The sequence below is a fragment of the Oryx dammah genome, unplaced genomic scaffold (assembly GCF_014754425.2).
Source record: "Oryx dammah isolate SB20612 unplaced genomic scaffold, SCBI_Odam_1.1 HiC_scaffold_16, whole genome shotgun sequence".
Lineage (NCBI taxonomy): Eukaryota > Metazoa > Chordata > Mammalia > Artiodactyla > Bovidae > Oryx > Oryx dammah.
In genome coordinates, this window is record NW_024070200.1 from 4874646 (window position 1) to 4900706 (window position 26061).

General features: G+C 61.6%; 1 protein-coding gene across 8 annotated transcripts in view; it reads right to left on the reverse strand.

The window, feature by feature from the left end:
* Positions 1-26061, reverse strand: part of EVL (Enah/Vasp-like) — a 149363-nt gene that overhangs the window by 1165 nt on the left and 122137 nt on the right. For 4 of the 8 annotated variants that reach the window (XM_040256944.1, XM_040256942.1, XM_040256940.1 and 1 more), the window contains exons 4-13: positions 16076-16139; positions 13396-13460; positions 12131-12360; positions 11370-11491; positions 9132-9192; positions 6437-6503; positions 4870-4936; positions 4713-4774; positions 886-956; positions 468-525 (exon numbers count right to left, since the gene is read on the reverse strand). In XM_040256944.1, coding sequence (XP_040112878.1) covers positions 468-525; positions 886-956; positions 4713-4774; positions 4870-4936; positions 6437-6503; positions 9132-9192; positions 11370-11491; positions 12131-12360; positions 13396-13460; positions 16076-16139 — 867 coding nt within the window. Of the gene's footprint in view, positions 1-467; positions 526-885; positions 957-4711; positions 4775-4869; positions 4937-6436; positions 6504-7911; positions 8762-9131; positions 9193-11369; positions 11492-12130; positions 12361-13395; positions 13461-16075; positions 16140-26061 lie in introns of those variants that run through there. The other 4 variants (XM_040256941.1, XM_040256945.1, XM_040256947.1 and 1 more) reach the window with 3 other exon arrangements.

Genomic DNA, 26061 nt, shown 5'->3' on the forward strand with positions numbered 1-26061 from the left:
AAGCTCAGGGATCGGAAACAGCAGAATAAAGAGAGTGATCTAAGTCCATACTAAGATAAAGAACAGATGGTTCAAAGCTGCTCTGGACTGGTGCACGCACCCTTCCCACCACTGGCTCACCCAGGAGGGAGCCTGGCGGGGGGGGGGGGGGGCGGGCGGTCAGACCGAGGTGCAGACCGAGCACGTGCTCCCACTTGGACAAGCTCCTTAGTCTGTCTGAGCCGCCTCAGTCTGCCCAACCAGAGAACTGGGAGGCTGGTGTGGGCTGCAGGGAGGAAGCACGAAACCACTCAGCGCAAACCCTCAGCTTCCTGGCCCAGAACGGCCTCACTGGCTGGGTCTTCCTGGTCCCTGGCTTGCAGCCCTGGGCACAGGCACCCCTGCCCTTCCCGAGGACCCTTGGCGTGAGCCTGGCTGGGTGCTGCCCCGTGGTGGGGGTCGGGGTGGGGGGGGTCCCTGCCACTTACCGTCGATGATCTCCTCCTTCACTTTGTGAAGCTCCCGGACCACCTCCTCGAGGATCTCCTGTTGGGAGCAGGGTCTCGGGGTGAAGGTGGCTGTGGTCACGGGCAGGGAGGCCGGGCTCCCTTCAGAGCCACGTCCCTCTGTGTTCTCAGCAGCCCCCCACTCTGCGCTGGGGAAGTGTGTGTCTGACGGGGGATGGGACACCCTGCGATGCCTCAGAAATACTTGGGAGAAGCCAGGGCGGCCCCCACCAGAGGCAGGCTGGGAGGGCCCGGAGCCCTTTCCTGGTGAAGATGGGGCAGGGGCACTGAAGCTGCACGTGGCTTCCTGCCCACTTCCTCCCTGCCGGCTGCCACCCTGCGGCCCTGAGAAGCCCCCAGGCCCGGCTCCTTCACAGCCTCTCCGGACAGACACGCTCACCTGTTTCATCCGGTCCAAATCTAAGGCATCCAGGGCCACATCGTTGACACTCCCTGCCGGCTTCATCCTGGGGAGAGGGTGGCAGGGTGTGGCTGGGTGGGCATTAGGGGGCTGAGCGCGAGAGGCAAGTGGGCGCCCAGTGCTTGCCCGCTGAGGGCCTGGCTCTGCCCTCTTCAAATGCGGCTGCTTTGGCGCTTCAGAAAGGACTCTCACGCCCTGTCTCCATCTTGAGTGGGCCTCCTGGATAACATGACCGTACTTCCCAACCGAAGCGTCAGGACCTGGGGTCTCCCGACTTGACAGTGCTCACACGGAAGCGCCCACACGTGTGGACGGCATTCCGAGCCACACGCTCCCCCCCGCAACCCAACCCCGGGAAGATGCTGATAAGCTGGTTCTCAGAGTGAGGGCTCTGATCCCGGCTAGACCACGGCCTGGGGAGAACCCGTGATGCTGGGGACCAGCTCTGTGTGTGGTTTTGCTCTTCTCGGGCAGAGGGTTCGGTTCTGGGGACTGTCCTCTGACATTTCTGAACTAAGCTTAGCTGGCTTGAAATTTAATGTTTCCTGCACACAAATCCTCCCTGGGAAGTCTCGACAGGGGCTTCCCGGCGGTCCGGTGGTTAGGACTCAGTGTTTTCACTGCCAGGGCCCAGGTTCGATCCTTGGTCAGGGAACTAAGATCCCACAAGTGGCACAGCGTGGTCAAAAAAAAGAAAATTTTGGCAAATGCTTTCACCTGGCCTTTCAAAGGAGAATCATGGTGCCGAGGGAGCACTTTCTGGATTCAATCTCTCTCCCCACATGGAGAGGCAGGTTCAGGGAAATGATGTGGTCAGAGCCGCCTACAGGGATCATGAACGAGACAGCTGGTAGACACACACGTGACAGCCGGTGGACACACACCTGAGAGCCAGTGGACACGTGAGAGCCGGCGGACACACGCTGACTGGGGGAGTGGACATGTGACAGCCAGCAGACACACACTGGGGGAACTGGCACGACTGCCAGGCGTCACCGTACAGATTAGGTCCGGCTGGTGTCCTCCGCAGCGGAGAACCGGCAGGACGCTGAAGCACTGGTGCAGCTGAGATGGAGAACAGCGTGGAGGGGCCTCCACGTGGGCCAGCGATCCCCCTTCTGGGGATGCAGCCAGAGGGAACAAGCTCGCTGCTCCCCGCAGACGGCTGCACCCCACGTCCGCCATGGCGCTGTTCACAACTGCCACGACACAGAGACCCCCTGAGTGTTCACTGGCCGATGAGTGGATGAAGATGACGTCCTATCTGTATCTACGTGGGTGTGTATGCACACATGTGTACATGTATAGGTACACGTCACACACACTTATATAATGAAGTATTCCACGACGAGAAAGAAGGAAGTCCTGCTGTTTGTGACAACATGGACATGGTGCCGAGTGAATAAGCCAGAGAAAGATAAATGCTGCGTGATCTCACTTATACGTAAAATCCAGAAAAGCCTGTATTTAAAATGGGTGAACAGGGTCCTCCTGTGCAGCACAGGGAACTCTGCTCAGGGCCATGTAGTAGCCTGGATGAGAGGGGAGTTTGGGGGAGAATGGATACAAGCATAGGTATGGCTCAGTCCCTTTGCTGTGCAGCTGAAACTGTCACAATGTTTCTTGTTAATCAGCTATACTCCAAGACAAAATAAACAAATCTCGAAAAGCCAAACCCATGGCAACAGAGACTGGCCTGGTGGCTGCCAGGGGTGGGGGTGGTTGCCGAGGGGTGCGAGGCTGCAGTAGCAAGGCGGGCAGACCGCGGGGCTGAGCGCACAGCACGGTGGCCGCGGCCGGCGGTGCTGCGTCGCGCACTTGGGAGGAGCGCAGCAAGGAGGGCTGCAAGGTCTCGCCGCATACAAGGAAGCTGCCTGTGCGAGGTCACGAATGTTTTAACCTGCCTGCACGTGGTAATCATTTATAGCATCTAACACATGAAGTCACCGTGCCGGGCACCTTGAACTCACACAACGTTAGATGTCAATTATATCTCCGGAAAGCTGGGTTGAAAAACCACGGAATGCCGTGTAAATGAAATTTTAGTGGTCCAGTGCACATACCCGGATTAAAAAAGAAAAAAACAAAGTGCTCCTGCACGTCTCTGGACGAACTCCGTGAAGAGGCCAAACGTGGTCCTGACTGAGTGTGTAAGTGATTTTGGATCCTGTTGGGGAAAGAGGTCCCCTGCCCTGCTGTAGGTTCAAGTCCTCGTTTCAAGAGCAATTTTCCGGGTCACCTGGACAAACCACGTCACCTCTCTGGGCCCTGGTCCTCCCCTCTGGACAGCCCCCCAACCCCGACCGTGACCCCGACATCTCTATGGGCCCTACAGCGGCTGCCCCCAGGGCACCATCTGTGAGTCTAGGAAGCACTCCAGCTCGGAGCTGGAGAACTTGCTTTCCCAGTGAGAACACCCTGGACAGCGTGCTTGCCCTGAAAGGGACGCTTGGCTGCTCGGAACTTGGCAGCCTGTCCTTGCTCCACCAGCAGGAAGCAGCCAGCTCTGCAGAGGGCCGCAGACCGGCCCTGCCTGCCTTGCCTCCCGGGCCCTGATCTGGCTCCCGCCTGATGGGCTCACCTCCTGCTTCCAGCCAGGCGAGCGGCCCAGGGCACATGGACCGCAGCCTGTGCGTGAGACAAACCCACGCCTTTCCCCAGTGTGCCTTCCTCCGCCCTCCCCACGTCCTACGCTTGCCAGCCACGCTGCTCTGCTTTCTGCTCTGAATTCGCCAGGCTGGTGGCAGACTTGGGGCCTTAGCACTCGCCGCTCTTTCAGACCGCAAGTCCGCCCCCACACTTTCTGCAGGGCGGGCTCCCCTCATCCGTGACCGCTCAAACACCGCCTCTGAGAAGCCCCCTTGCTGAAGCCCCCCTGTGCCCAGCACTGCCTACCACGGAACCCTTGGTGTCTTCCCCTGAGCACCTGTGGGAACGCACGGTTGTCTTGTCTGTGGGTCTTTGCACGCGGAGATGAGCTCTGTGCAGGCAGGGACCTCAGGCGTGGCTGAGAAGCTGGCTGACTCGGGCCCCCCACAAGCCCTGGCTGACACAGGGACAGCCCTCCCTGAGCACCCGCATCTGTCCTCACTGCTCGCGGGGCTGGCCAGAGCTCTCTCTTGGCTGACTCAGCCAGACCAGGACCAAGTGCCACCTGCTCTGGGCTGTTTACCTCCGATTCGTGATGGGCGTTGGAGACACCCCTTAGTGCGGGCTCTAGAAGATTGCACATTCAGGCACGCTCGGCCCATGGTTACTGATTGCCTGAGGTTTTTTTGAGCGACCTCCGTTGCAAACAACCCATCCTGTTATTACCTCAGCTTTTGGTTTGGGAAACGAGGCCAGCATCTCCCTGGGAAGAGGCAGATGAAGTGGAGGAGGGCGGTGCGGGGCCAGCCCCGGGACTGTAGGCTGTGGGGCGCAGCGAGGGCTGGTGAGGGGTACTTGCTGTGTGCGGCTGCCATCCACACTCGACCACCCTGCGGGGGTGGTGAGCAGACCTCCGCGCGGGGTGGAGCAAGCAGCGGAGGCTGCAGAGGGGCCCTGGCTAGCCCGGTGTCCTGGCTGGCGAGCCCAGAGCTGGGACTGCACCTCTGCAGCCCCCCACGGCCTCTCTGGACAGTCACACCCTCTGGCCCTTAGGGTCCCCCATCAATGAAGGTGAGGAGGAGCCGGCCTGCCCTGTCCCTCAAGATGCACAGCCCGCCCTCTCCCAGAGATAGCTGTTAGACAACAATGGGCCAGGGGCCGAGGTGTTAGTCACGGGAGGGGACAGAGGAGGCCTCAGAGATGGGCGGTTCGGTACCTAGAGTGAGGCTGCGACTGCAGGGGGCTCTTAGCTTCGGGGCTCTTGGCCACAGATGGGGTTCTACGCAGTGGGCGGAATGGAGCAGAGGTGAGTTGGTGCCGAGGCCTGCCTGGGCCCCCACCCCGGGTGCAGCGTGGGCTTCTGGGGCGGCTCACCTGGACAGCGAAGAGGACACGGGCTTCTCCGCTGAGCCGCTCCGCTCCCAGGGCTTCCGGCTGGCCTCTGTTGGTGGACGAAGCGCCTCAGGGCTGGGAGTGGGCTGTGGCCCCACACCCCGCAGCATCCCAGACAGACGGCCCTGCCCCGGCTCCCGTGGCCCAGGCGGCCCTCACAGGCCTGCCACCTGCGTCTCCCCAACTCAGGACGGGAGCCCCCACTCCCGCGACTCGGTTGACCTGGTTTCAAGTCCTCTAACCATGGCAAGAGCTTTCCTGGGAATGTGCCGGCTGGGCAGGGAAGCTCTGAACCAGGACCTCCAGAAGCAGCCTGTGCCCCCAGCAGTGGGCCAGGGGGCACAGGAAGCCCCTCGCCTGCACTCTCAGCGCACCCCACATCCGCCCTTTGGGAGCCAGTGCCCCCGCTGTCCCCGGCTCCGTGGCTCTCCCCACACACTGCTGCTGGCTCTTTCCCAACCTGGCCTTGGAAGTTGATTTGTCTTTCCTTTTTCAAGTGCTCTTTAACTGCATTTCACTTTACTACAAGAGGTCCACTGAACTGAATGAGTTCCTTGACTTGGCAGGATGAGCAGAGAGGCAGAAGGGAAAGCTCCCTGGGGCATCAGGGGCCAGCTGCTCTGAGCTGAGCCTGGAGGCCGCAGGCTGACCCTCGCTGGGCCTGCAGGGTGGACCCAGGAGCAGGGCCACACCCGAGCTCCGGCACATGGCCCGGGGCACACCGCTTACAAGCCCTGAGCTTCTAACTGGGAACTCACAGCCCCTCTGCTGGGACGTGAGGCGTTCACGCGGTCACTCACCAAGAAGCGTGGCACTGCCTGAGGAGAGGCCACGGACCCCAGCCTCACAGGGAGGCCGACAAACCAGCAGAAGGGCAGGACGAGAGCTGCCAACAGTGGGCATGAGCCTCTCACCACTGGCTGGGGTGGGGCGGCCTGTTTTCTCTCTGTCCCCCTCCGCCCCCACCACACGCTCGGGAGCACAGGCCTGGCTCAGAGCAGACCCTGAGACGTTTGCTGAATGACTGAGGGACCAGATGCCGCGGAGTGTTCCCACCACACAGCCTGAAGGCGCTCTTCTGACCACACCCGTTCCAGAGCTCGGACCAGGATAGTTTCGGGGCCGTCTGCTTTGCAGGCCTCATCTGGCTGATTGCTCAGCGAGGAAGGCTCACTGGTGGTGACCGTGACATCCTGGTGTTTCACAAGAAGCATCTTGGCGTTTTGACTGCTCCTCCTCAGAGCAGGGCCCAAGGCCAGGAAGCTGAGCCTCCGGTCCCATCTTCCCCACCCCTCCTAGGTGCGCGCTGGGGAAACAGCTGGACGGGGCGCTCTCTCCCTCAGGGTGCCCTGCACATGTTCAGGCTCCGACTGCAGGTGGCCGCTGACAGGGGTCAGGGGGGCTTCCTTGTAAGACGGCAGGGCGCCCTGCCAGCGCAGCCTCTCTGCTCATCCGCCAAATGAGGCAATGGGGGTCAGATCATCTTCCTGTGAGAGCCTCTCCCACTCTAAGACCCCACGCCTGGTGCAGGCAGGGTGGGGTCCCTTACCTGACGAGTTGGGGGGCTGCTGGCTGGCTGCTCGGGTCCCCGGAGATGGAGAGGTACTGGGCTCTTCCTGAAACGGAAGAGAAAGGCTCTGCTGCCGATCTGGTTAAGAAGGCCGGCTGGGTGGGGACTTCCAGGCCAGGAGATCGCAATTTTCCAAATTATCCAGTGAACAAATGTTACTTTTACAGTGAGACCGCCATGGTGCTTCACTAATGAAAACCCCAGGTGGTGCGGGGAGGTGGTCCACCCCATGGCAGTCGGGGAAGAAGGCTGCAGGCAGACACAGCGGACGAGAGTCCGGACGACTGCTTACCCCTGGCCTCCACACCGAGCACTGACCTCGCGACTGTCAGGAACCCCCACCCCGTATTTGTGGGGGGTGCATGAAGAGAGTTCTCGGAGTCGCTGATTCAGGGGCGAAAGAATGTGCTAGGCTGTGGGTCTCCAGAGGAAGACCCACAGGAAGACCCTAGGAAGATCTCCTGAGGCCTCTCGCTGTGAGAGTGGAGTTAATGAAATTATGGAAATCAACACGTGTGCCTGGGGACCAGGACCCAAAGGAAACAGGCCAGAGTGGGAGATATTATGGGTGAAATTAGAGTAACTGGAAAATAAATCAGAAAAAAACTTTAACATCATCCTATTATTTCAAAAATAATTAATAAGACTGCTCCCTATATAAAGGGAAGTCCGGCTTCAGCTGTAAGCCAGGAAGAGCCCCCCTACCCCTGCAGGCCCCTTTGCCAGCCACCTCACAGCCTGCAAGGCTGCCAGGCGCCCGGGGGCTATGCTCTTCATGCCTGGCACACATCCTTAGAGCCCTCTGGCCAGCAAGGGGCAGTAGCCCCGCCCAAGCCACCTGACTCCACATTCGGGAGTGTGGAGTTCTCCCGAATGTGGAGGGCTCCACATTTCCTTCTTGAAACTTTGTACATGTTCGGTGAAGATCTGGAAAACACTGAAAAGTATAGAAATGAAAAAGCCAGGGACTCCCCTGGAGGTCCAGCGGTTAGGACTGACTGCTTTCACTGCTGAGGGCCCAGGTTCGATCCCTGGTTGGGGAACTAAGATCCCCAAGCTGCGCAGTACGGCCAAAAAAAAGAAAAAAGAAAAGCCAGCCGCCAGTGTCCCTGGCCACATTGCACTCGCTCTGCTGTGCGGGACTGTCCCAGCCCTGGAAGAGGCTGCTCCCGTGTGGGCGGGGCCTCCCGACCTCACGCGACCAAAGCAAACTGAACTCGACCAAGGCAAACGGAACTCGCAGCAGCCTGGAGGCCTACAGAGAAAGGGGAGTCAGAGGAGGAAAACTACCCTTCAGGTCAAAGATTTCTCCTGGGTCCCTACTCTTTTCCTAGTGGCTCAGACAGTGAAGAATCTGCCTATAGTGCCAGAGACCTAGGTTCGGTTCCTGGCTTGGGAAGATCTCCTGGAGAAAGGAATGGCCACCCACTCCAGTGTTCTCGCCTGGAGAATCCCATGGACAGAGGGGCCTGGCGGGCTACGGTCCACGGGGTCGCAGAGTCGGATACGACGGAGCACTTCCACTCCTTTTCTTCCTGGAGCCCAGGGAGCTGGGGCTGGCGGTGCTGGCTGGGATCCGCCAGTCTTTGGAGGCCTGTGACTACCCCCAGGCTCCTGGCCACACAGGCCTCTGCACTTGGAGACGTTCAAGCGGAGTCAGCTGGATGGACTCCACGCTTGGTGTAAGGCATGCGGACAGTGGAACATGCATGCATGGTCCTCGCAGGGCTCACATTCCGGCAGCAAGGTGCGAGTAGACGAGATAAATGTGTGTGCTGAGAGCCGAGCAGAAGCACAGCAGGGAGAGGTGCCCGGGGATCAAGCTGCAGGGAGCCTTACCTAGTCTGGGGTCTGGGAGCCCATTTCTCAGGGAGCAATGCTTATGCAGAGACGTGCAGACTGGGGAGGAGTCAGCTGTGGGGGCCGAGGGGGCTGTGCGTGCCTAGGTTGGGGGTGAGGGGGTGGGAGGGCCGCTGGCAGGGCTGGAGCCCTGGGCCTCGCCTGGCAAGCCTCGCCCAGTGGCACAGAAGTGTGCATGCCCTGGCATTTCTGTCACTGAGATGCAACCTGTATGCTGTCTGCAATTAAGGTCTAAACTTAGTGGTTTCAGTAGGAATCTGATTTTACAGGGAAAGCTTAACACACAGGACAAAAGCGTTAGCCGCACTAGGTGGAGGCAGGCACGTGGAGTTCTGGGTGGACAGACGGGACTGCAGGATCCTGATCCGGACAAGCGCCTGAGGCTCGGGGTCCTCTGCCCAGCTCATCCGAGGCTCTGCTGGAATCGATGGACTCGAGTGACATCTTTTAGGAGTAGAAATAAATAGGAACAGCCCTGGTCTTGAAGCAGACACCCCCTACTGTGACTGCACCCGAGTCTGTTGAGGAGACCTGTCCGTGTGTCTGAGCTCCCCAGGCTCCAGGCCCTCTTGTCACGACACTCCCGATTGGACCCCGCTTCTCTGCCTCCCACCTGCCTCCCCCACGAAGCTGCCAGATGCTCAGTGAGTACAGACCTGCCCCGTGGTGCAGGGGGATGGACAGGAGTCCCCCTGCCCTCCTACAATCACCCAGTGAAGGATTTATCATGTGACTGTCAACCCCCAGCACCGTGGGGCCTGGTGTGTCCACACGGCACGGGAAGCTGGGGCAGGCTGGCGGTGGGTGCACTTACTGTTTGGCTTTCGTCTTCCTTCTTGTCAGCCGGCTTGTCTGTCTGGGAGGCTGCTTTTCTCCTAACACAGAAGGGAGAAGGGAGAAGACACACCATCAGCCCCGGAGGTTTCCACACTGACCAGATGCCTCTTCTGTGCGGACATGGTCCTAAGAAGCCCCTTGCTGGGGTCTAACCCGTTTCGTGTGAAGGAGGTAACTTGTCCAGGCACCTATCTGGCCTGGGGTGATGCCTGAGCGAGTGTGCAGGCCTTCTGTGCCAAACTGGTCTGGCAGGGGGCATGGAGACACTCGCTTCTCTGTCTGCAGCACCTGAAGGGCAGGAGGCTGGTCCACACCCCGTCCCAGTCAGAAGAGCTGGGTGACAGCTATGGCCTCAGAACACCCAGGCCTCGCTGCGAGGGGCAAGACAGCCCCCACGCCACAGGTCACGCTGTGGACATCCCACCTGCGGGCTGCCTGCGGGAGGAGGAAGCCTGCCTGTCTCCCTGAAGTCCCCTGCCTCGGAGCTCAGCAGCTACGCCCTCTCAACCCGGATGCTGCCAAGAGCTGCTCTGGAAAGAAAGGCTCCGACAGACACCTCTGGTCACTGACAGCACCCCTCAGGGATGAGCCCCTGCTCAAACACCCTGAAAACTCCGTTCTCTGCTGGCCTCACTGGGCACCGACATCTGGCTAATTCTCAGACCCGCACACAGCAGCCTCTCTGAAGCTGCCAGAACACACAGTGCTCAAGAGCTCACAAGTGAGCTGCCCATCAAGGGGGAAACTGGCCTGATGGGGGGTGACGGCCACCAGCGGGCTGTCCCTGTCGAGGGACCAGCCCATGCTGCAGCCTCCTCAGTCACACTGGGGTCCCTTCATTGGCTCATCCCGGGAAGGATGGGTCCTCCCAGAAACCCAGGAATCGTCCCCAACATCTTCCTCCCGACAGCGTGCCCGCTTAGTCCTGCCTCTCCATTTGTTTCTGGGCTGGCTGTCCTGTCTTTATTTCCAACGCTGGGTGCAAGCACCCCGGCTCCTCCCTGGCCGGCCACTGTGGCCGTGACATTGCGCCTGCCCAGATCCAGGTTCAGTCTTCCAAGAAAACACAGCAGACCAGGCCTCTCCAGTCCCGTGGAGACTTCCTGCGCTGAGCACCTGTGGACAAGATGCCCCCGCCTGGGAAAGAGTGTGGGGCAGCCCTTGGAGGGAAGAGCCAGCAACTCTGCCAGGACCTTCATTCAAAGAAAGCCCATGTGGGCATCTCCTCATTGGCTCCGCTCGACATCCAGCGCCGAGCGGGGCTTCATGGGGCAGCGTGACGGCTCCTTGCCGGTCGTGTGGGGTTTGTGTTAACTGCGGGCCCGGCTCTGCCACCAGCCATCTGGCGTCTCCCTGGCTCCTGGCACACTGGCCTTTTCCTGTTCTCAGAAACTTCCTCTCTGTTTGGTCTAAACCATCAAGGCAAAGCTGTTACTATGAATGCACTGGCGTTGGACTTGGGGTGAAGTGTGCATATATTGTTTTTAAAGAAAATCTATTTTTAACGTGGGGCTCCCCTGGAATAGAATCCAACCTGCCTGCACGACGAGGCTTGCTCCCCGGTCCTCCGGTGCCCGGGTGAGCCAGGGCACAGGGCCCTGTCAGCATACCCCTGCTGCCACCCCACGTCCACAAGTACAGCCCGAGCTCTGCGACCCCCCCAGAGGAGGCTGACTGATCGCTCCGCCTGCTTGGGATTCAGCTGGGGACCAACCAAGTGCGGATGGGAGTGGAGGCCCGGGCCCCGGAACCGACCAGGACGTGGGGGCACTGCTACTCCATCCCTGGGGGCTCCGGCCACCGGGTCACTCTTCCTGGGGCCCCTGTAACCACCCCCACAGGACAGGCTCCATCATCACCCATTCCCCAGGGGGAATAGTTTTCTTTTTCCCTGAGAATTTATCTCTGAAATTATCTTCAAATTTCTCTCTGCTCAGGACAAGGCTGGGACATGGCAGATACTTTGAGAGGAACACTTGTTAGACTGAAATGAGGAAGGCTTTAGACTTGAGAGGACTCCTTTTGGCTCGATGATCAGGCTGACCCCCAGAGAAGAGAAAACCTGAGTGACAGTCCCCCTGCTAGGCTGAAGCCAGGGCGACAGTGGCTGCTGGTTGGGGAGGGTGGTGCTGTCCACCTCCCGCACCCCTGGGCCGGGCACTGGGAGCAGGAGCTCGAGACAAGCGGCTGAGCCGGGGCCAGTCGACACACCCACCTCTTGGCCAGCAGCTTGTTCATCTCTTCCATGAGGCCTCCTCCGCCACCCCCACTGCTGGCCCGGCTGGCGTCAGACTTCGAGGGCCCGCTGGGACTGGAGCCTCCGGATGCATCTTCTGGCTAAGGGGAGAGGGTGCTTCAGGCCAGTGACTTGAGGGAAAAGGGGTTGGGTGTGACAGCAGAGCGGGAAGAGGCCAGGCCAGGCCCTCTGGTCCCATCTCCCCAGCCCCACCCACTGGCGACACAGTCCAGAGGGTGCCGTCGACTGGAGGTCACTGTCCGCAGACATGCCTTGGGTCCACTGGCTCACGGTCAGCGGCCTTGACAAGGCCGGTGTGACCTGAGGGGTGAGGGGGCACAACTCTGTATCAGAGGTGCCCTTTAGCTAGCATGCACGCACGCACGGCCTTCTTCCAGAAGCTCCTCCAGCCAGGACACTGGGGAAGGCTGGGGAACACCGGCTGAGCCTGAGGAAGCTAACGGATGTAAACTCAGCAGACCCAGGGCCTGAGTCCAAGCTGGTGACCTGCGTGCTCTGGACAAGCTGTTCACAAGCCCGGCCCTGGGTTTCCTCGTCTAAGAGGGCGGCAGCTCCAGTCTCACACAGAGCCGCCCCAGCTCTCTCGAGAACCAGGGAGCCGGGACCGAGGCGGCAGGAGGCGCCATCTGGTTGGGGAGGGTGGTGCTGCCTCCCCCGGCAGGGAAGGGTCCCCCAGCCTCGTCCCCCCGCCACCCGCCCCTGGGGCCCATGATGCTCACCCGCTGGACTCGTCTCAGCTTGGCCCCAGCCAGGGCGGCGGCCAGGCCGGACACGGAGCTCTCATCGTGGCTGGTGCCCTGGGCCCCTCCGGCCGGCAGTGGGGGCGGGGGCGGGGGGGTGGCCCCCGTGGGTGGCGGTGGGACAGGGGGTGGGGGTGGAGGTGGAGGGCCGCTACATGAGAGGGGGGCGCTGGCTGCAGAGGAGGGGTGCCCCGGCTGGAGGCTGGGTCCTGAAACACAGAGGTGAGCTCAGTGAGTGCCCAGGGCCAGCTGGAGCCTCCTGGGGCACTCTTCTGTGTACGAGGAACGGCTCAGGGTCACCTCTTCCAAGACGCCCCTCAGGAGGCGCCTGCTACTGTCCAAGTCTCTCCTGACACCTGGGGCCTGGCTGGACCCAGTGTCACATGTTGGCTTTGCACCCCTGAGCTCCACTGACTTCCTGCTGCTCAGCAGTGGTCTTCCAGGGGAGAGGAAGCCCTCTGGTGCCCAAATGGTACCTCTTTTTCCTCCTCTGCTCCTCCTCGGTACTCAGCACCCTCCTAGGCACTGGCAGCTGTCAGCCCCCAAGATGCAATGGGGACTGGCCCCCTTGGCCTCGGGGGACGGCGGCAGGGCCGATGGGGGCACATGTTCATGAGTGGCACCGCGGGCTGGGCAGTCCTGTCCCTGGCCCCCGTCCACCACCCGAGTCTCTGTTGCCTGCCGGGCCCTGTGCAGGGCGCTGGGGACCAGTAGCTGCGGGCTCCGTGCTCTCAGAGCTCACGGCCTGGTGGGGAGCAGTGAGCCAATCACACGGACGACTGCACATCTGTCACTGCGGAGGGTGGCAAGTGCCACCAAGAAGAGGCACACAGTGCTACCCTGGCCTGTGAGGAGGGGCTCCAGCTGGCCAGAAGCCCACGGAAAGCTTCCTTAGGGAAGGAACCACCATGCTGGGCCAGGAGTGAGGTCTGGTGAAGGGGGCACGGGTGCGAGGGAGGCAGCGGCCCCGGAGGAAGCGAAGGAGCCGCAAGAGAGGTGCTCGCAGGGGGGTGGGCGGGCCTGCAGGGACCGGGCCTGCGCACCCGGAGGCCAGGCAGGGAGCCCGGGTTGTTTAGCGTGAAGGGGAAGAGCTGACTCGGTGACAGGGTCAGATCTGAGTTAGAAATGTGGGGTGTGGCCGGCACCTTCCGGGGCCCGTGCACTCAGCGGCGGGTCGCCGAGTGCCCAGTGTGTCCCAGGCACCGTCTGGGGCGGGGTGGCCCCCGTAGGGGGGATGCTCTCACCTGGGGCTGAGGCTCTTCTCTCGAGAGACTCCTGGCGCTGCTGGTGCTGGTGCTCCATCACTTGTCTGAGAAGCGGCCACAGCGGAGCGAGAACAAGTCTGTGTCAGAGCCTGGGCTGCAGAGTCAGGCTTCCCGGTGCCCCTGGGGCTCAGCAGCGAGCCCGCCTTGTCCCACCCTGGGCTCCGGCTGCCAGGTCTGCAGACCCCCCTTACACAGGCCGAGCTGTGACCGGCCCAGATCCTCGCCCAGGGCCCGTGGACACTGACTCCTGGGCAGGGAGCCCCTCACGAGGCTGAAGTGACCATCTGGTCGAGTAACCAAGCTTCCCCCAGGCTGGACGAGCTTGCCTGGTGTCTGGAGGCCTCAGCAGACACGACCTCAGGGCCACCCACGAACACTGCACCTGGCTTAGCTCCCTAAGCCCATGGGAGGCTGTGTGGCTGTGCTGGGTGACCTCAGCAGGGACAACCTCCTGGCTCCTGACAGGAGGGGCCCTGGGTTGCTCTTCAAGGCTGGCTGAGTGAAGACACGGGCCCACAAGCACGTGCACAGAATCTGGGGCTGCCACACCAGTGCGGGAGGGGCTCAGGAGTCACGTGGACTGTGGGTGGCAGTGTGGCTTGAACTGCCGACGCTGAAGGCCCGTCTCCGGGCGCAGGGCCCAGGGCTGCTCTGAGGGCTACTGTGCTCCTGGGCGGGAGGCGGCAGGGCACCCGCAGAGAGAGAGGCCGTGGCCGTGCCTCTGCACCGCCGGTTCCCAGCGCGTGGGTGTTGGGCTGGGTGCTCCGGGTGTGCGTGGTGGGGACTAAGCACGCGGGGCTGCCAGCACGTTCAGCTTGGAGGAAGGACAGGCGACACGCGGGGCTCACTGCACAGCCATTGAGCAGCAGAGTGCTTTCCGGTCCCCACTCTGGGAGTCACGGGAGAGCTTTTCCCCTTTCTTAGGCCTAGATGCCTCTCCATAAATAGGAACACATGTCATGGGTTCTTGGAAGGATTGTGCCCAATATCTAATAAATATTGAAAAAGGCCCTTCTGACACTAAAGATGTTTGAAAAACTCCCAGCAGCGTCTGCATTAAGCTTCTCCATCCAAACTGCCGAAACATCACCCGCAACTCCAGCCACTCCAGCAGGATCCATGTGCCCCAAAACCCTCCACGAGAGGAATCAGTCTTCTGTGGACACAGGCTGCTGGTGGTGAGAAAACAGGATGTCTCCCTGCTGGGCTCACTGCGTCCCTTGTGGGCACCACGCAACCTCTCCTGGCCTCTCTCCGTCCTGACCAGCAGGTCCCTGCTCTGGAGTCTGATGCCTGCGGTCACAGGCTGACCTCCAGGGGTCAGACAAAAGTGAACCGCCCCTGCAACCAGTGGCCCTGGACGCTGGACTTGGCAGTGGTGATTCTCCAGCTCTGAGAGCCCGACTGCAGGCTGTGTGGGACCCCTGTCCTTCTCAAGGAGGCGGCCTGGGAGCTGGCAGAGGGCTGGGCCGGGGCCAGTCCTGGTTCTGCTCCTAACTTCTGCTCCCCTTCTCGTCTCCCGCCTTCAGTGGCTCACGTGAGAAAGAGCAGGGTAACGATAACCCCTGAGGCTAACGTGAGCGTTAAAATGAGACAAGGCGTGCAAAAGCCTAGCAAACCACACAGCATCCTTCTGAGAGGCCAGGGGTGAGTAACGGGTGCCTCTGCGGCCCGAGGCTAGGGAGCATGTGCCCGTCTTTCCCTTGCTAACGCTGCCATCTGCCAGCAGGAGGCTGAGGCCCAGGGTCACAAAGTCCACCGTGGGGGCCGAAGGCTCTCCGGGCAGCGGACAGGCTCCAGGGGAGGACCCCGACGCCTCAGCCAGGGGAGGGCCTCGCAGCCCAGACCCCAGGCTCTGCCTGAGCCTGGCCACAGGCCCAGCAGTCAGGTCTGCTTCTGCTCCCCTGGAGAGGATGTGGCCCAAGCCCGCCTCCCGGCACAGCTCCACAGAGCCGAGGTGCCAGGCCCTCAGAGACGCAGAGCCCCTGCCCAGCAGGGCAGGCTCACGGCCTGGCCCTGCTCTCTGGCACAGAGACTGGGGAGGCGGCGGCTCCTCAGCCACCGTGGCGTCTCCTGTAACTTCACGACAACAGTGCTGCCCGAGACACTCAAGACGCGCCCCAAGGGGCGGGGGGCGGGCCACCCTACCCCATGGGAGCGGCCGCCTCCGCAGGCCGGCCCCACGAGGACGAGGACACAGCCTAGCCTGGCCACCCATGGGCAGCTGCAGCCCAGAGCGCCCTTGCGGCCTCTGTTTGCTTCAACCCCCGCTGCAGAGGCCGTGCAGGGCACCTGCCAAGGCCTCCAATGAGAGACCAGGGCTCACAGGGCCTCCAGACAGATACAAGACGGGGGCCTAGGATGGGCTCAGTCAGACTGGCCTGGCGGGTCGCGTGCCGCCCTGGCCACACCCCCGGGTCCCCGGACGACAACCTCCTAATACACCTGGGAGGGTGCTCAGTAAGTGGACGGGCCAGGACTCTTGCCAGGCTGATGGTGAGGCTCCGGAGTCAGCGGTGCCCTTGCTCTGTGGAACCACACGCTCACGTCGTCGCTGGCAAAGTGGCAACCAGCTGCCTCCTCTTCCTCTCTGGTCAGGCCTGTGCTCCCGCCCCTCTCCCGGGTGTGCCCTCCACGCCGGCCCTGCTGGGGGAGTTACCTCCTCTGGATGTCCATCTCGTCGGGAGAGGGGCCATTCTGCACGTGACGCTGGCTGGAGGGGCCTGTGGGGAGAGAAGCACAGGGGCGCGGGGGTTACCGGGAGAGGACCCCCGGGGCTGGCCCCGCCTCTGCCCCCTGCCCCCCAGGAGACGGTTCCACGCTGGCTTCCGGCCCCGCGACGCCCCGGCCCACCCCATCCTCTCCTCAGCCCTCTGTCCCCTTTCTTGTGGGTCTTCCCGTGGAGCCGCTTCACAGGGTTCAAGCTCATCCCTTCTCGGGTCGACCCCTCTCTCCTTCCCCTCAAACGGCACGTGCGGCTGCCACTTCGCCCTCAATCCCCTAACCTCGAACTACAGTCCCTCCACTTCCCACAAAGCCGCTCCAACTTGGTACTGCCAACCCAGTGGGTCCATTTTATTCCGCCTTGTGAGCAGGGGAGCGACCTCCCAGCAGGAAGAGTCGGGGCGGGGATTTCAGCCCGTGCCCCTCCCCATGGCGGGATGCCCTCCTGCCTGTACCCAGGAGCCTGGAGGTGTGGTGAGGGCAGGTGACGGGGGCGGCAGAGGACAAGTGAGCGGCTGTGGAGCCTTCCGGGCCATGTTCCTGCCCTTGACCCTGAAGGCAGGGCCCCGGCAAGGGCTGCCGCGCGTGCCTCATGTTCAGACAGGGGCTGCTGCTGTGTTACATTTACAACAAAATCAGGCTTTGGCTCCAATCTGAGAAAGAGCCGACTGCTCGTTCTCTCGGCCGGCTCAGGTGTCACCTCAGGTGTCACCGGGGAACTGCAGGCAGTCAGGGCGGCGGGGGAGGGACCAGGGCAAGCTGGCCTCACGCCTCGCTGGTGAGATGGGGAAGGGGCGTCATCTCCAACCTAGGATGAGGGGCCAGCAATGCTCAAGAGCAAGACAAAATCCACGATGGGCAGAAGGCCTGTCCCACAAGGCGCTTCAAGCAGCTGGGAGGTTAGCCGTGTGTCCTCTGGAACGGGGCACAGCAGGACACAGGGTAACAGAATCTCCAAGCTGAAACAGGTCACCCCCTGCCCCACACCGGAGCCCTTGGTGCCTCCAGGCCTCTCCCGGCGACAGAGGCCTGACCTGCCAAGGGAGCGGGTTCCTTCCGACACGGAGGCCCCACCCTACCCACACCCACGAAGGCCTGATTCCCACCCCTAGGGGTGATGACACAGGTGGAATCTTGTTCTGTTTTTCTATACTTGACAGCCCGTTCTGTGCCGGAAGCTTGCTTCCATACTCGGCAATGCCCAGCCCCAGGCCCTGCCATGGGCTTCGGTCAAGTTTTCTGCAAGCCTTGTCTACCGCTTCCTGGCCCCTGTGAGGATGCTTTGGCTGCGAAAGAGGAGGGTCCAGGCGGAGGGCAGTGGGCCAGCTGCCTGATGGCAGGAAGCCCATCCAGCACTGTGGGAACATTCCTCCCCAGGAGACCCTGCCTTGCTGGGCACCCACCGCTGCACCCGCTCGGGCAGGAGAGAAGACGCCTGTGGGCTCTCTACAGAGGTGACTACGTACACGTGTATATCTGGTGGCACACAGGAGTGAAAGAAACACTAGTTTTCTTTCTCTGTCTTTAAACACCCTTTTCCTGCTCTATTTATTCAACATACAATAATTTTGCTCCTTTTAAAAACCGGTTTGTCAGTAAGTTCAGTATAGGTGTTGGGAGAATTTTTAAAGATTAATAAAGAAAGAAACATTCCCAATTAAAAAAAAATCTATGGTGGAGGGGAGGGCTTTTTCTCTCCTATTCCATGAGTCCCAGGCCTGAGGGCTCCTCCCCTCCTTGTTCTCAGGAAACCAGAGCCAGAATATGAGAAGAGTGCTTTACCGTGGCATCAAGGCACTTTTCTTAATTTAACTTACATTTACTTTAATTCTCACAATCCCAGCAGACAGTTCCCAAGAAGATTAACAGGTGTGGGAACGGCCCAGAAAAGGTTAAGTGACAGAGCTGTCAGCAGCAGAGCCTGGCCCAGACTACCCGGGAAATGCCACTTCCTTTCTTAAATTCAGTTGCAGCGTTTGTCTACTGAGACTGGCCTCAAGGATGAGGCGTGCAGAGGGCAGCCTGGCCGGAAGGGCCGGGGTGAGGGGTGCAGCCCTGGACAGCCCCCGGGTGCTGCCTGGTGTCCACGTGGCGGGCAGTGCTGCCCACTCAGCCTGGTGTTTGGGGATCAGGCCTGATGCCCAGACTCCTGCCGAGTCCCGGCCTCAGCTGCCGGGCCTGGATCGGCCTGTGTCTGGATCTTTCCTCTCCTGGGGCTGAGCCCGTGCTCTGGAGCCCCTGCCTGGCTGGGGCCAGCCCCGCCACGCCAGGACCCCGGCTGGCAGCGAGATGCCGTGGAGGTTCGGGGCATGCACCCCTCACTCTCACGGCGACACAGCTGGGCCTTTAGACACTACGGAGCAGGGAGCGATGCCTCTGATTGTGTAAGGCCTTCGTTCCTCTTAACCGCTGGACACATAGGTTGGTTCTGAGCTGCGAGGGTCCTTCACACTGGGACACGCACGCCCTGTCTCAGGGCGAGGGGTCTGTCCAGGGTCACACGGGGCGCGTCTCCGTCCTGCGGGTCCATTCCACTCGCTGCCATGTGCCCCGTGGCAGAGGTGCGAGGATGGGGAGGAGGCGCTGCCCTCCAGAAGGTCTAGGGCCCCTGGACGCTCGGGCCGAGCCGCCCGCAGTGCTTCCTGCTTTGAAACCTCAGGGTGGGAGTGCTGGGTGGCCGTCACCACTCCCGTCTGGCCAGGGTCCTGTGTCACTTCGCGGTGGTGCGATCAGAAGCCAAGGTGGAGGCCCGGGTGAGTCTCCCCTGCCCCAGAGCCGTCTCAGGCCAGCCGTGCCCCTGCCTCCGGGATCCAGGTGGGGACACTACCCCCTCAGATCCCAGCAGGGCCCACACACCTCTCCCTCCCCGCTTGGCTGCCTCAGCCTCTCTCCCGGACCCTTGCCACCGTCAACCGAGGGGCCCTTGGCCTCTCCCTTCTTCCCTTTCTCCACGTTCATCTTCCACCCGACATGGGAAGACACAAGCCTGACCCTTACGGGTCCAGGTCAAGCCCACCCCCACGGTCACTGCTCCTGGAGAGCGCCCCCCGCCCCCAGCAGGCCCTGGGTACCCGCTCACTAAGCGCCCATCGCCGACTCTGTGGGCCCCCCGTTAACCCCGAGCACCTTCCTCACTGCCAAGTCTTCAAGGCCCAGCTCCACAGCTGCCCATCCAGGAAGCCTGTCAAGATCCGCCTGCCCCCCACTGCTTGATGCCAAGGGCCTGTTTTACAACACCGCTTTCTAACTGATACCACCCTGACCAGACGGTGGGTCTCCTCTCCCTCCGAGACCCTGAGCTTCCTGAGGGCACGGCACGCGCGCCTCTCACTCGGCGCTCAAGGCCGGCTCACGTCAGGTGCTTGGCGTGCTTTACTGAACTGAGTTGGAGAGGTCCCGGGGAACGTGTGCTCACCAAGCGCAGGGGAGAAAGCCCAGGGGAAGGAACGGGGCTGAGCTTCTCGGATGAAAGTAACACCGACCGAGAGGTGAGCCACAGGAACACAGGGCTCCCCACAGCCATGCCTGCTCAGAGAAGAGGCCGACTAAGGTGCGGGGCCCAGGCTCACCACTCCCCGTCCGGGAGTGGGTGCTGGCAGCTCTGAGGGGCGGGAGACCTGCCCCAGGCCACAGGGCTCAGGGAGCTGGCCAAGTCTGGGAGCTCCAGACGGCCCTCGCCCTTCTCTCTCACTTCAAACAAGTTTTGCAAAGTCTTAATCAAGAGCCTGACTTGCACTGCAGACACGTGAGAGGAAAATGTGACGGGGGACAGGAACCCAGCGTCGGGAGAGGCAGGGGCCTGTTTCTGGCGTCCTGTGGGTCCTGCCCACGGCAGCAGGGCTCACACCCTGATGAGCCCAGGCAGTGGTGGCTGCAGCTGAGGGAGCCCCTGTCTGCACACAGAGCAGGGCTGGCTCGGCCTGAGTCCTGAGGACACAGGGAAGCAGTGGACTTCCGGCCCCAAGGCCCACGTTCCAGCCTCAGGTGGAAGGCACGTCAGACGCCCACTCCTGCAAGCTGCTGGCCCGGATGACGCCCTTCCACCCCTGGGTCACGAGGTACAGGAACAAGGAGGAGGAGCAGAGCCAGAGGTGGGGGAGGCTGGCCAGTCTCAGGGCACCAGCCCACCTGGGAAGCGGCCACAGGGGAGTGAGTGGAGGCGCCGGAGGGGTGGGAGCTGATGGCCTTACGGCGAGTTGTGTGAGTGACCGAGGGTCCTGCCGCAGGCCAGACTGGAGGGGAGGGCGAGGCCGGAGGTCTGAGGTCAGAGGTCAGACTTGGGGCAGGCCCTCAGCCCCTCACCTGTCAGCAGGGTGAGTGACCCCCACCCTCCACATGAGCAGGGCAGCTGGCGGGTGGGGTGAGAGCGCCTGATGTGGCGTCCCTGGCCTTGTGGCTGACACTCCAGGGTGAGGTGCGACCGCCAGGGACGCTGCCCCGGTTCAGCAGAAAGGCGCAGGGGGAGCAGACGGCTGAAAAGCTGGTCGCACAGGATCAGGCTTCCGGGAGAAGGAACAAAGGGACTGACCCTGCAGCCCGCCCCAGCCTTGCTGAGGGGGCAGGGGACAGGCAGGACAGAGGTCACGCTCCATGGTGCAGGGGGTACAGCCCGGGCCCCTTGTCCCCAAGGACATGGAGACATGACATGCGCCCACATGCGCAGGACCCTGGCGCACAGCCGTCCGACTTCACCTCCAGGAACGTAACTGTCGGGTTCTCCTCCTCGTTCCCAGCACTTACTGCAGTTCTTGGCACCCGGTCGACACTCGACAAATATTTATTGAATAAATGAAAGACTGGGCCCCAGGCAAACTGTCTCACAATTAACGACTGCAGAGACAGAGTGGGTGGCTCCTTCTAGAGCCCTCCCTCTGGCTAGAAAACTGTCCTGGGCCAAGCTGGGGGCGCGCCTCCCATGAGGCAAACACGCCTCCCACGAGGCAAACATGCGACTGACCAGGGGAGCTGTGGTCACCAGCAGCGAAAGCACTGGGCATGCACGAGGGGGTGGGACACGGGGAGACAGGACTCAGGAATATGCAGCAGCCGCCAGGGTGCTGAGCCAGCCACCCAGATGCCACTCACGTCACCCTCAGCTCATCCCCGGAGCTGGGCACAGTTCCGCATCCTACCCTAAGCAAGCTGAGAGGAGAGGACACCAGGACTGCCCTCCGTCCAGAGGGACTTCAGCGCCCGCAGACATTCGCTACCTCCCGGGGAAAGGAGGGTGGGGGACCACACAGGAGGAGGGGACAGAGGGTCCTGAAGAGGGTGGGACGCGCTGAGCAGAGAAACAGCCTGGGCGGGAGCGTGAGTGGGCCGAGAGGCAGGGTGGTGGCCGGGCGGGCAGAGGGGCCTGCCCTGGCCGCCCTTCTCGGCAGGCACCCGCCCTGCGCAACCTCTCAGCACCAGTGTCCTCGGGGAGGGAGACGGCGGGTCGGCCTGCCTGCTGCCATCCTCCCGACCACGCGCAGGTGCCCTGCACACGCAGTACTTGGGCAAGGTGTGTGCAAACCAGCCCACCTGACCCAGCAGGCAGATGTGGACCCCAGGCTCTCAGGTGTGCAGACACTGAGGGATCGAGGGAGGAGAAACCCCAGAGGCGGCCCTGGGATCCTCCACAGCGAGCACTGCTCCCGGCAATCCTGGTCGGGACCAGACACTGGTCTGGATGGTGGACAGCGAGGCTCTGCTCCCCCTGCAGCCCCTCTCGGCCCCCACTCCTGTTTTCCAGCCCCTCCCCATTCCCGGCTGGCCTCTTTGGACGGTTTCAGACTGTACAATCCCGTCTGGAGCAAACCTGGAGCCGGGAGACCCAGCTTCCTGCCGGAGTGCAGTGCTCTCTAGTTAAACTTCTCACCTTCCAGGATTCTACAGGTGAGGGTGGGACCGAGGATCGCCCCGCTCTTGTTCGCTACAGTTTCAAAGGACAGGATGTTCACAGAGGCCATCCCGGGGCTGTGGGATCCTCTCCCTCCTTTTGAACTTCTATGTACCAGCAGGCCGCACCACCTTGTAATAGAGTCTCCACAGAGGGGACAAGTGCTCAGCTGCAACTCCTCTCCGAGTCTGGATGTGCAGGGCAAGGCAGGCCTCACAGCTCCTGCCCCAGGTACTGCACTTCTGGTTGCCCAGCCAAGGTGGGCGGACGAGCCGAGGCAGCGCTGACGTGCCTCCTCCCGAGAAGGATCGTCCTCCAGAGACCCGTTAACATGCGTGGGGCCCCAAGACACCCACCCAGCTGCTGGGGACACAGGGAGGGGCTAGGTTTCCAGGCAGCCTCTACTGGCAATCCCCTGGGCCTCCAGAGAGGATGGAACCCGAGACCCCAGCAGCGCCAGGAACCACGGATGCAGCACCTGCTCAGTGGTGCTGATGGAATTCCTGGCCGGCGAGCAACAGCCACCTGGCCCCCACTGGGTAGAGACCCAAGCCCCCCCAGACTCCCCACCTCTCTGCAGGCTCATTCTCCTGTTTCCCGAGGCACCTCTGTCCTGCCCGGGCCCAGAGCCAATGAGCTTTGAGATGGGGTGCAGTCTTCCCCTCTGGTGTCGAGGCTCCTCCTGCCAAGCAAGCGGGAGTCCTCAAGGGAGCGGGGCCTCGATCTGGGCTGGCCATGGTCTTCAGAGCCACCCTGCCAAGGCCCCACAGAGCTGGGACCAGCACCCAGGACAAGTGTCAGCAGCCCAGGGCTCTGTCCACACGAGCACGCTGATGCCCAGCCCTGCTTAGACCAACAGACAGACAGACAGCTGCCTTGTCCCCTGTGCTCAGGAAGCCTGGGGGGTGGGAGGCTTGCCCCACTTCCCGAGCTTGGCTCAACAGCAGATGAATCCTGACTGCTGCCACCCTGCCAGTCTGCTGCTTGCTTAAAGTCAGCCTTGTGTACTTTTCAGCCCACTCCTTAACAGAGAACTTAGGATCGGAGGAGCAGCTGACACGTGGGGCAGCTGGCTTTGTTTTCCTCAGGTCACAGAGCCAGATGATCTATCACTGCATTGATAAATTGATGGTTAATCACAGACGATAATGACCCCTCCTCTGGGTCACTTTCCACTGTAAGCCTCTAGCATGCCCTCAACCCTTGGCCCACCAGTTACGGCTCGACCCCAGGGTGACCGGCAGTTAAAGCTATGTCTAAGCGGCCAGCGTCAAAACGACCTATAGACCCAGAAGGTCAGCATGGGCAGATACGCAGGCTGCAGCTCAGAGAGGGGCAGGCTGCCCAGGACCACACAGTGAGAAGCAACCCCCAGCCTCGCAACTAAGCACCAACAAGTACTCCCCACCCCGAGCGGACAGGCCCCTTCACTCTGACCGTGACGGCAGGAGGCCCGTGTGCCAGCGAGCAATGTCCCCTCTCCTGGCATAGAAGGGTCCTGAGGGGGGGCAAAGGGAGAGACCTGCTTGAGAACACATCTGAATTGGGACAAATGGAGCTGGAACCCAGGCCTCCCAGCTTCCAGGCCGGGACGCCGTCAACCAGCCTGCTCAGTCCCACTCAGCGCGGTGCTCAGGACAATTACTGCCCGAGTAAGACATTTTTTTCCTCCTTTTCTTAATAAGCTCCATTCAGGACTTAAACAAACCTCGAAAAGAATCTCAAACAGGATAACGTGCAATAAAATTGGTCAGGTTTATCATGCAAAGGACCTCTGCGCCATTTCCGTGATTAAGCTGCTCAACTGTTCAGGGCGGAGCCTGCCGGACCTGTGTCACAGATGGAGGGAAACTGAGGCTTGGAAATGGTGAGTGACTTCCTAAGGCCACAGGCACCCCACACAGACGGGACTGCTGGGACAGGAGCCCACACTGACCACCGCCGAGTTTGCTACCTGCCGTGGCGGCCCACCCCTCCTGCAAGGCCTTAGCCAGAAGAGCATCTCAACCCTCCAACTGTTGGTGAAGGGACTTGGTCCCAGGACCCAGGGCTCTGCCCCTGCCCCCACCCCCACCCCAGCAGCTGGGAGTGAAGCGGGAGGGCCGGGGAGGGGCTCCCGTCACCTACAGTTCACTCTGCAGAGGACGGTGCAGCGGCAGTGGCAGAGGCAGGAGCAGTGGAAGGTCCACTCCCTGCTGACCATTGCGGGGCCCCGGGGAGCCGTCCGGGAGGCGCGCCGCTCGCCTCCTGCCCACTCACCTCTCCTTCCTCCGCCGCTGGCCTGGGCTCTGGGAAACCGATACGCTGGCAGCCGTCTAATGGGCTTCACCGCGTCAATCTTTAATGAGGCTTCCCAGCCAACCTATCAGAACCCTCCTGTCCACCTGATTCCAGAAAGCTCCGGGGCCCGACCCCTGGTGGGGCCAGCCCGCAGGCTCCACTGACACCACGTGTCTTCCAGAAGCCTCTCCTGTCTCCTGGGGACTGTGGGGAGGGACCGGGTGGGTGCAGATCCAGAGAGATCAGGTGACCGACCGAAGGACGAGCCCTGGGCACTGCTTTGTGTGGCCGCCCACTCCCCCCAGGCGCCCCTCGCGGTCGCTCCCCTCGGGTCCCAGCCAGCCTGCCTGTCCTGTCTTCTGTTGCGGCCCAACCAGCAGCCTGGCCTCTTCCACTGCCCGGACCCCTTTCTGGGCACCTATGGCACAGGGGCTGTTCCTTCCGCCGTGAAGGCTCCTTTGCCCTCCCCGGCTGACAGAGGCCCGGGGACCTCCAAGCCCTGGCTAAGAGGTCTCTGTCCCCAGGCCGCCTCTCCCAGCTCCTTGGCTGGCAGAAGGGCTGGTTCCTCCCCTCTCTTGGTCTCAGACTCTTTCCTTGAGTTTCCACATGAAACAGCAGAAAGCAGAGCCCTTCTCTGCTGGTCCCTGCACAAGAAGCACCGTTTCCGCAGGTCCTGTGGGAAATGCTTCCTTTGGGACGTAAGCGAGGCCTCTTACAGGTTAACCTGCTTCCCCAGCCTCCTCTCTCCCCACCAGTGACCTGTGCAGCTCAGGCACCACCTCCCTTACCACCTTCCCTCGTGGATAAAACACAGATATGTATGAATCTGTGAGGTACCACGCTAGACTTCGAAGGAATCTCAGATCCCCCAGACTTGCTGCCTAGGAGGGCTTAAGGCTGGCCCCTCCCCAGCCCCACCCGTTTCCTCCCTGACCCGGGGCTCACACAGCCTTGCCTTTCAAATCTTTCCCTGGATGATGAACACGTGGATCCTACTGGGCTTTGGGGCCTGGGGCGGCAGGTCGTCTTCCCTCTTTGGGACTTAATCTTCCCATCTGAAGGGCTGAGCCAGAGGAGGTGTCAAGGGGCTGCGAGCAGTACCCCACTTCTCAAAGTGTTTACCACATGCCTGGCACTGTTCTGAGAGCACGGGCCTGAAGCTACCTGGGGCTAAATTTGAGTCCTGGCTCTGTCACCCTGACCCTGGGCACGCTCCTGAAGGGCCCGCCAGGTGGCGCAGTGGTGAAGAATCCGCCTGCCAATGCAGGAGTCAGGGGTTCAGTCCCTGGGTGGGGAAGAATCCCTGGAGGAGGAAAAGGCAACCCACTCCAGTATTCTTCGCTGGAGAATCCCATGGACAGAGGAGCCTGGGAGGATACAGTCCATGGGGTCGCACAGAGCCGGACACGACTGAAGCTCTTTGACCCCCGTTTCCGGTCTGAAACACCGGAGAGCATCACTTGTCTGGGCTGTGAATCTTCAACGCGGCCTAGAGTCTGACACAGCGCAACTCAACCCTGCCAGTGCCCCCTCCTCTTAGGTAATCCTGAGTGACCATCATTTCATGTCGGTGTTAAATTCTCATAACACATCCCAAGAGCGGAACTGTCATTACCCCATCAGGCCAGGGATGCCCAGAGAGATAAGAAGCTTGCCTGCGGCACGTGAGTGACACAGTCAGAACCAGAACCCAAACCACCCGCAACCAAAACTGCCAGCAACCAAACCGCCTGCCCCCGCGGCTCTCAAGCCCGGGCGGT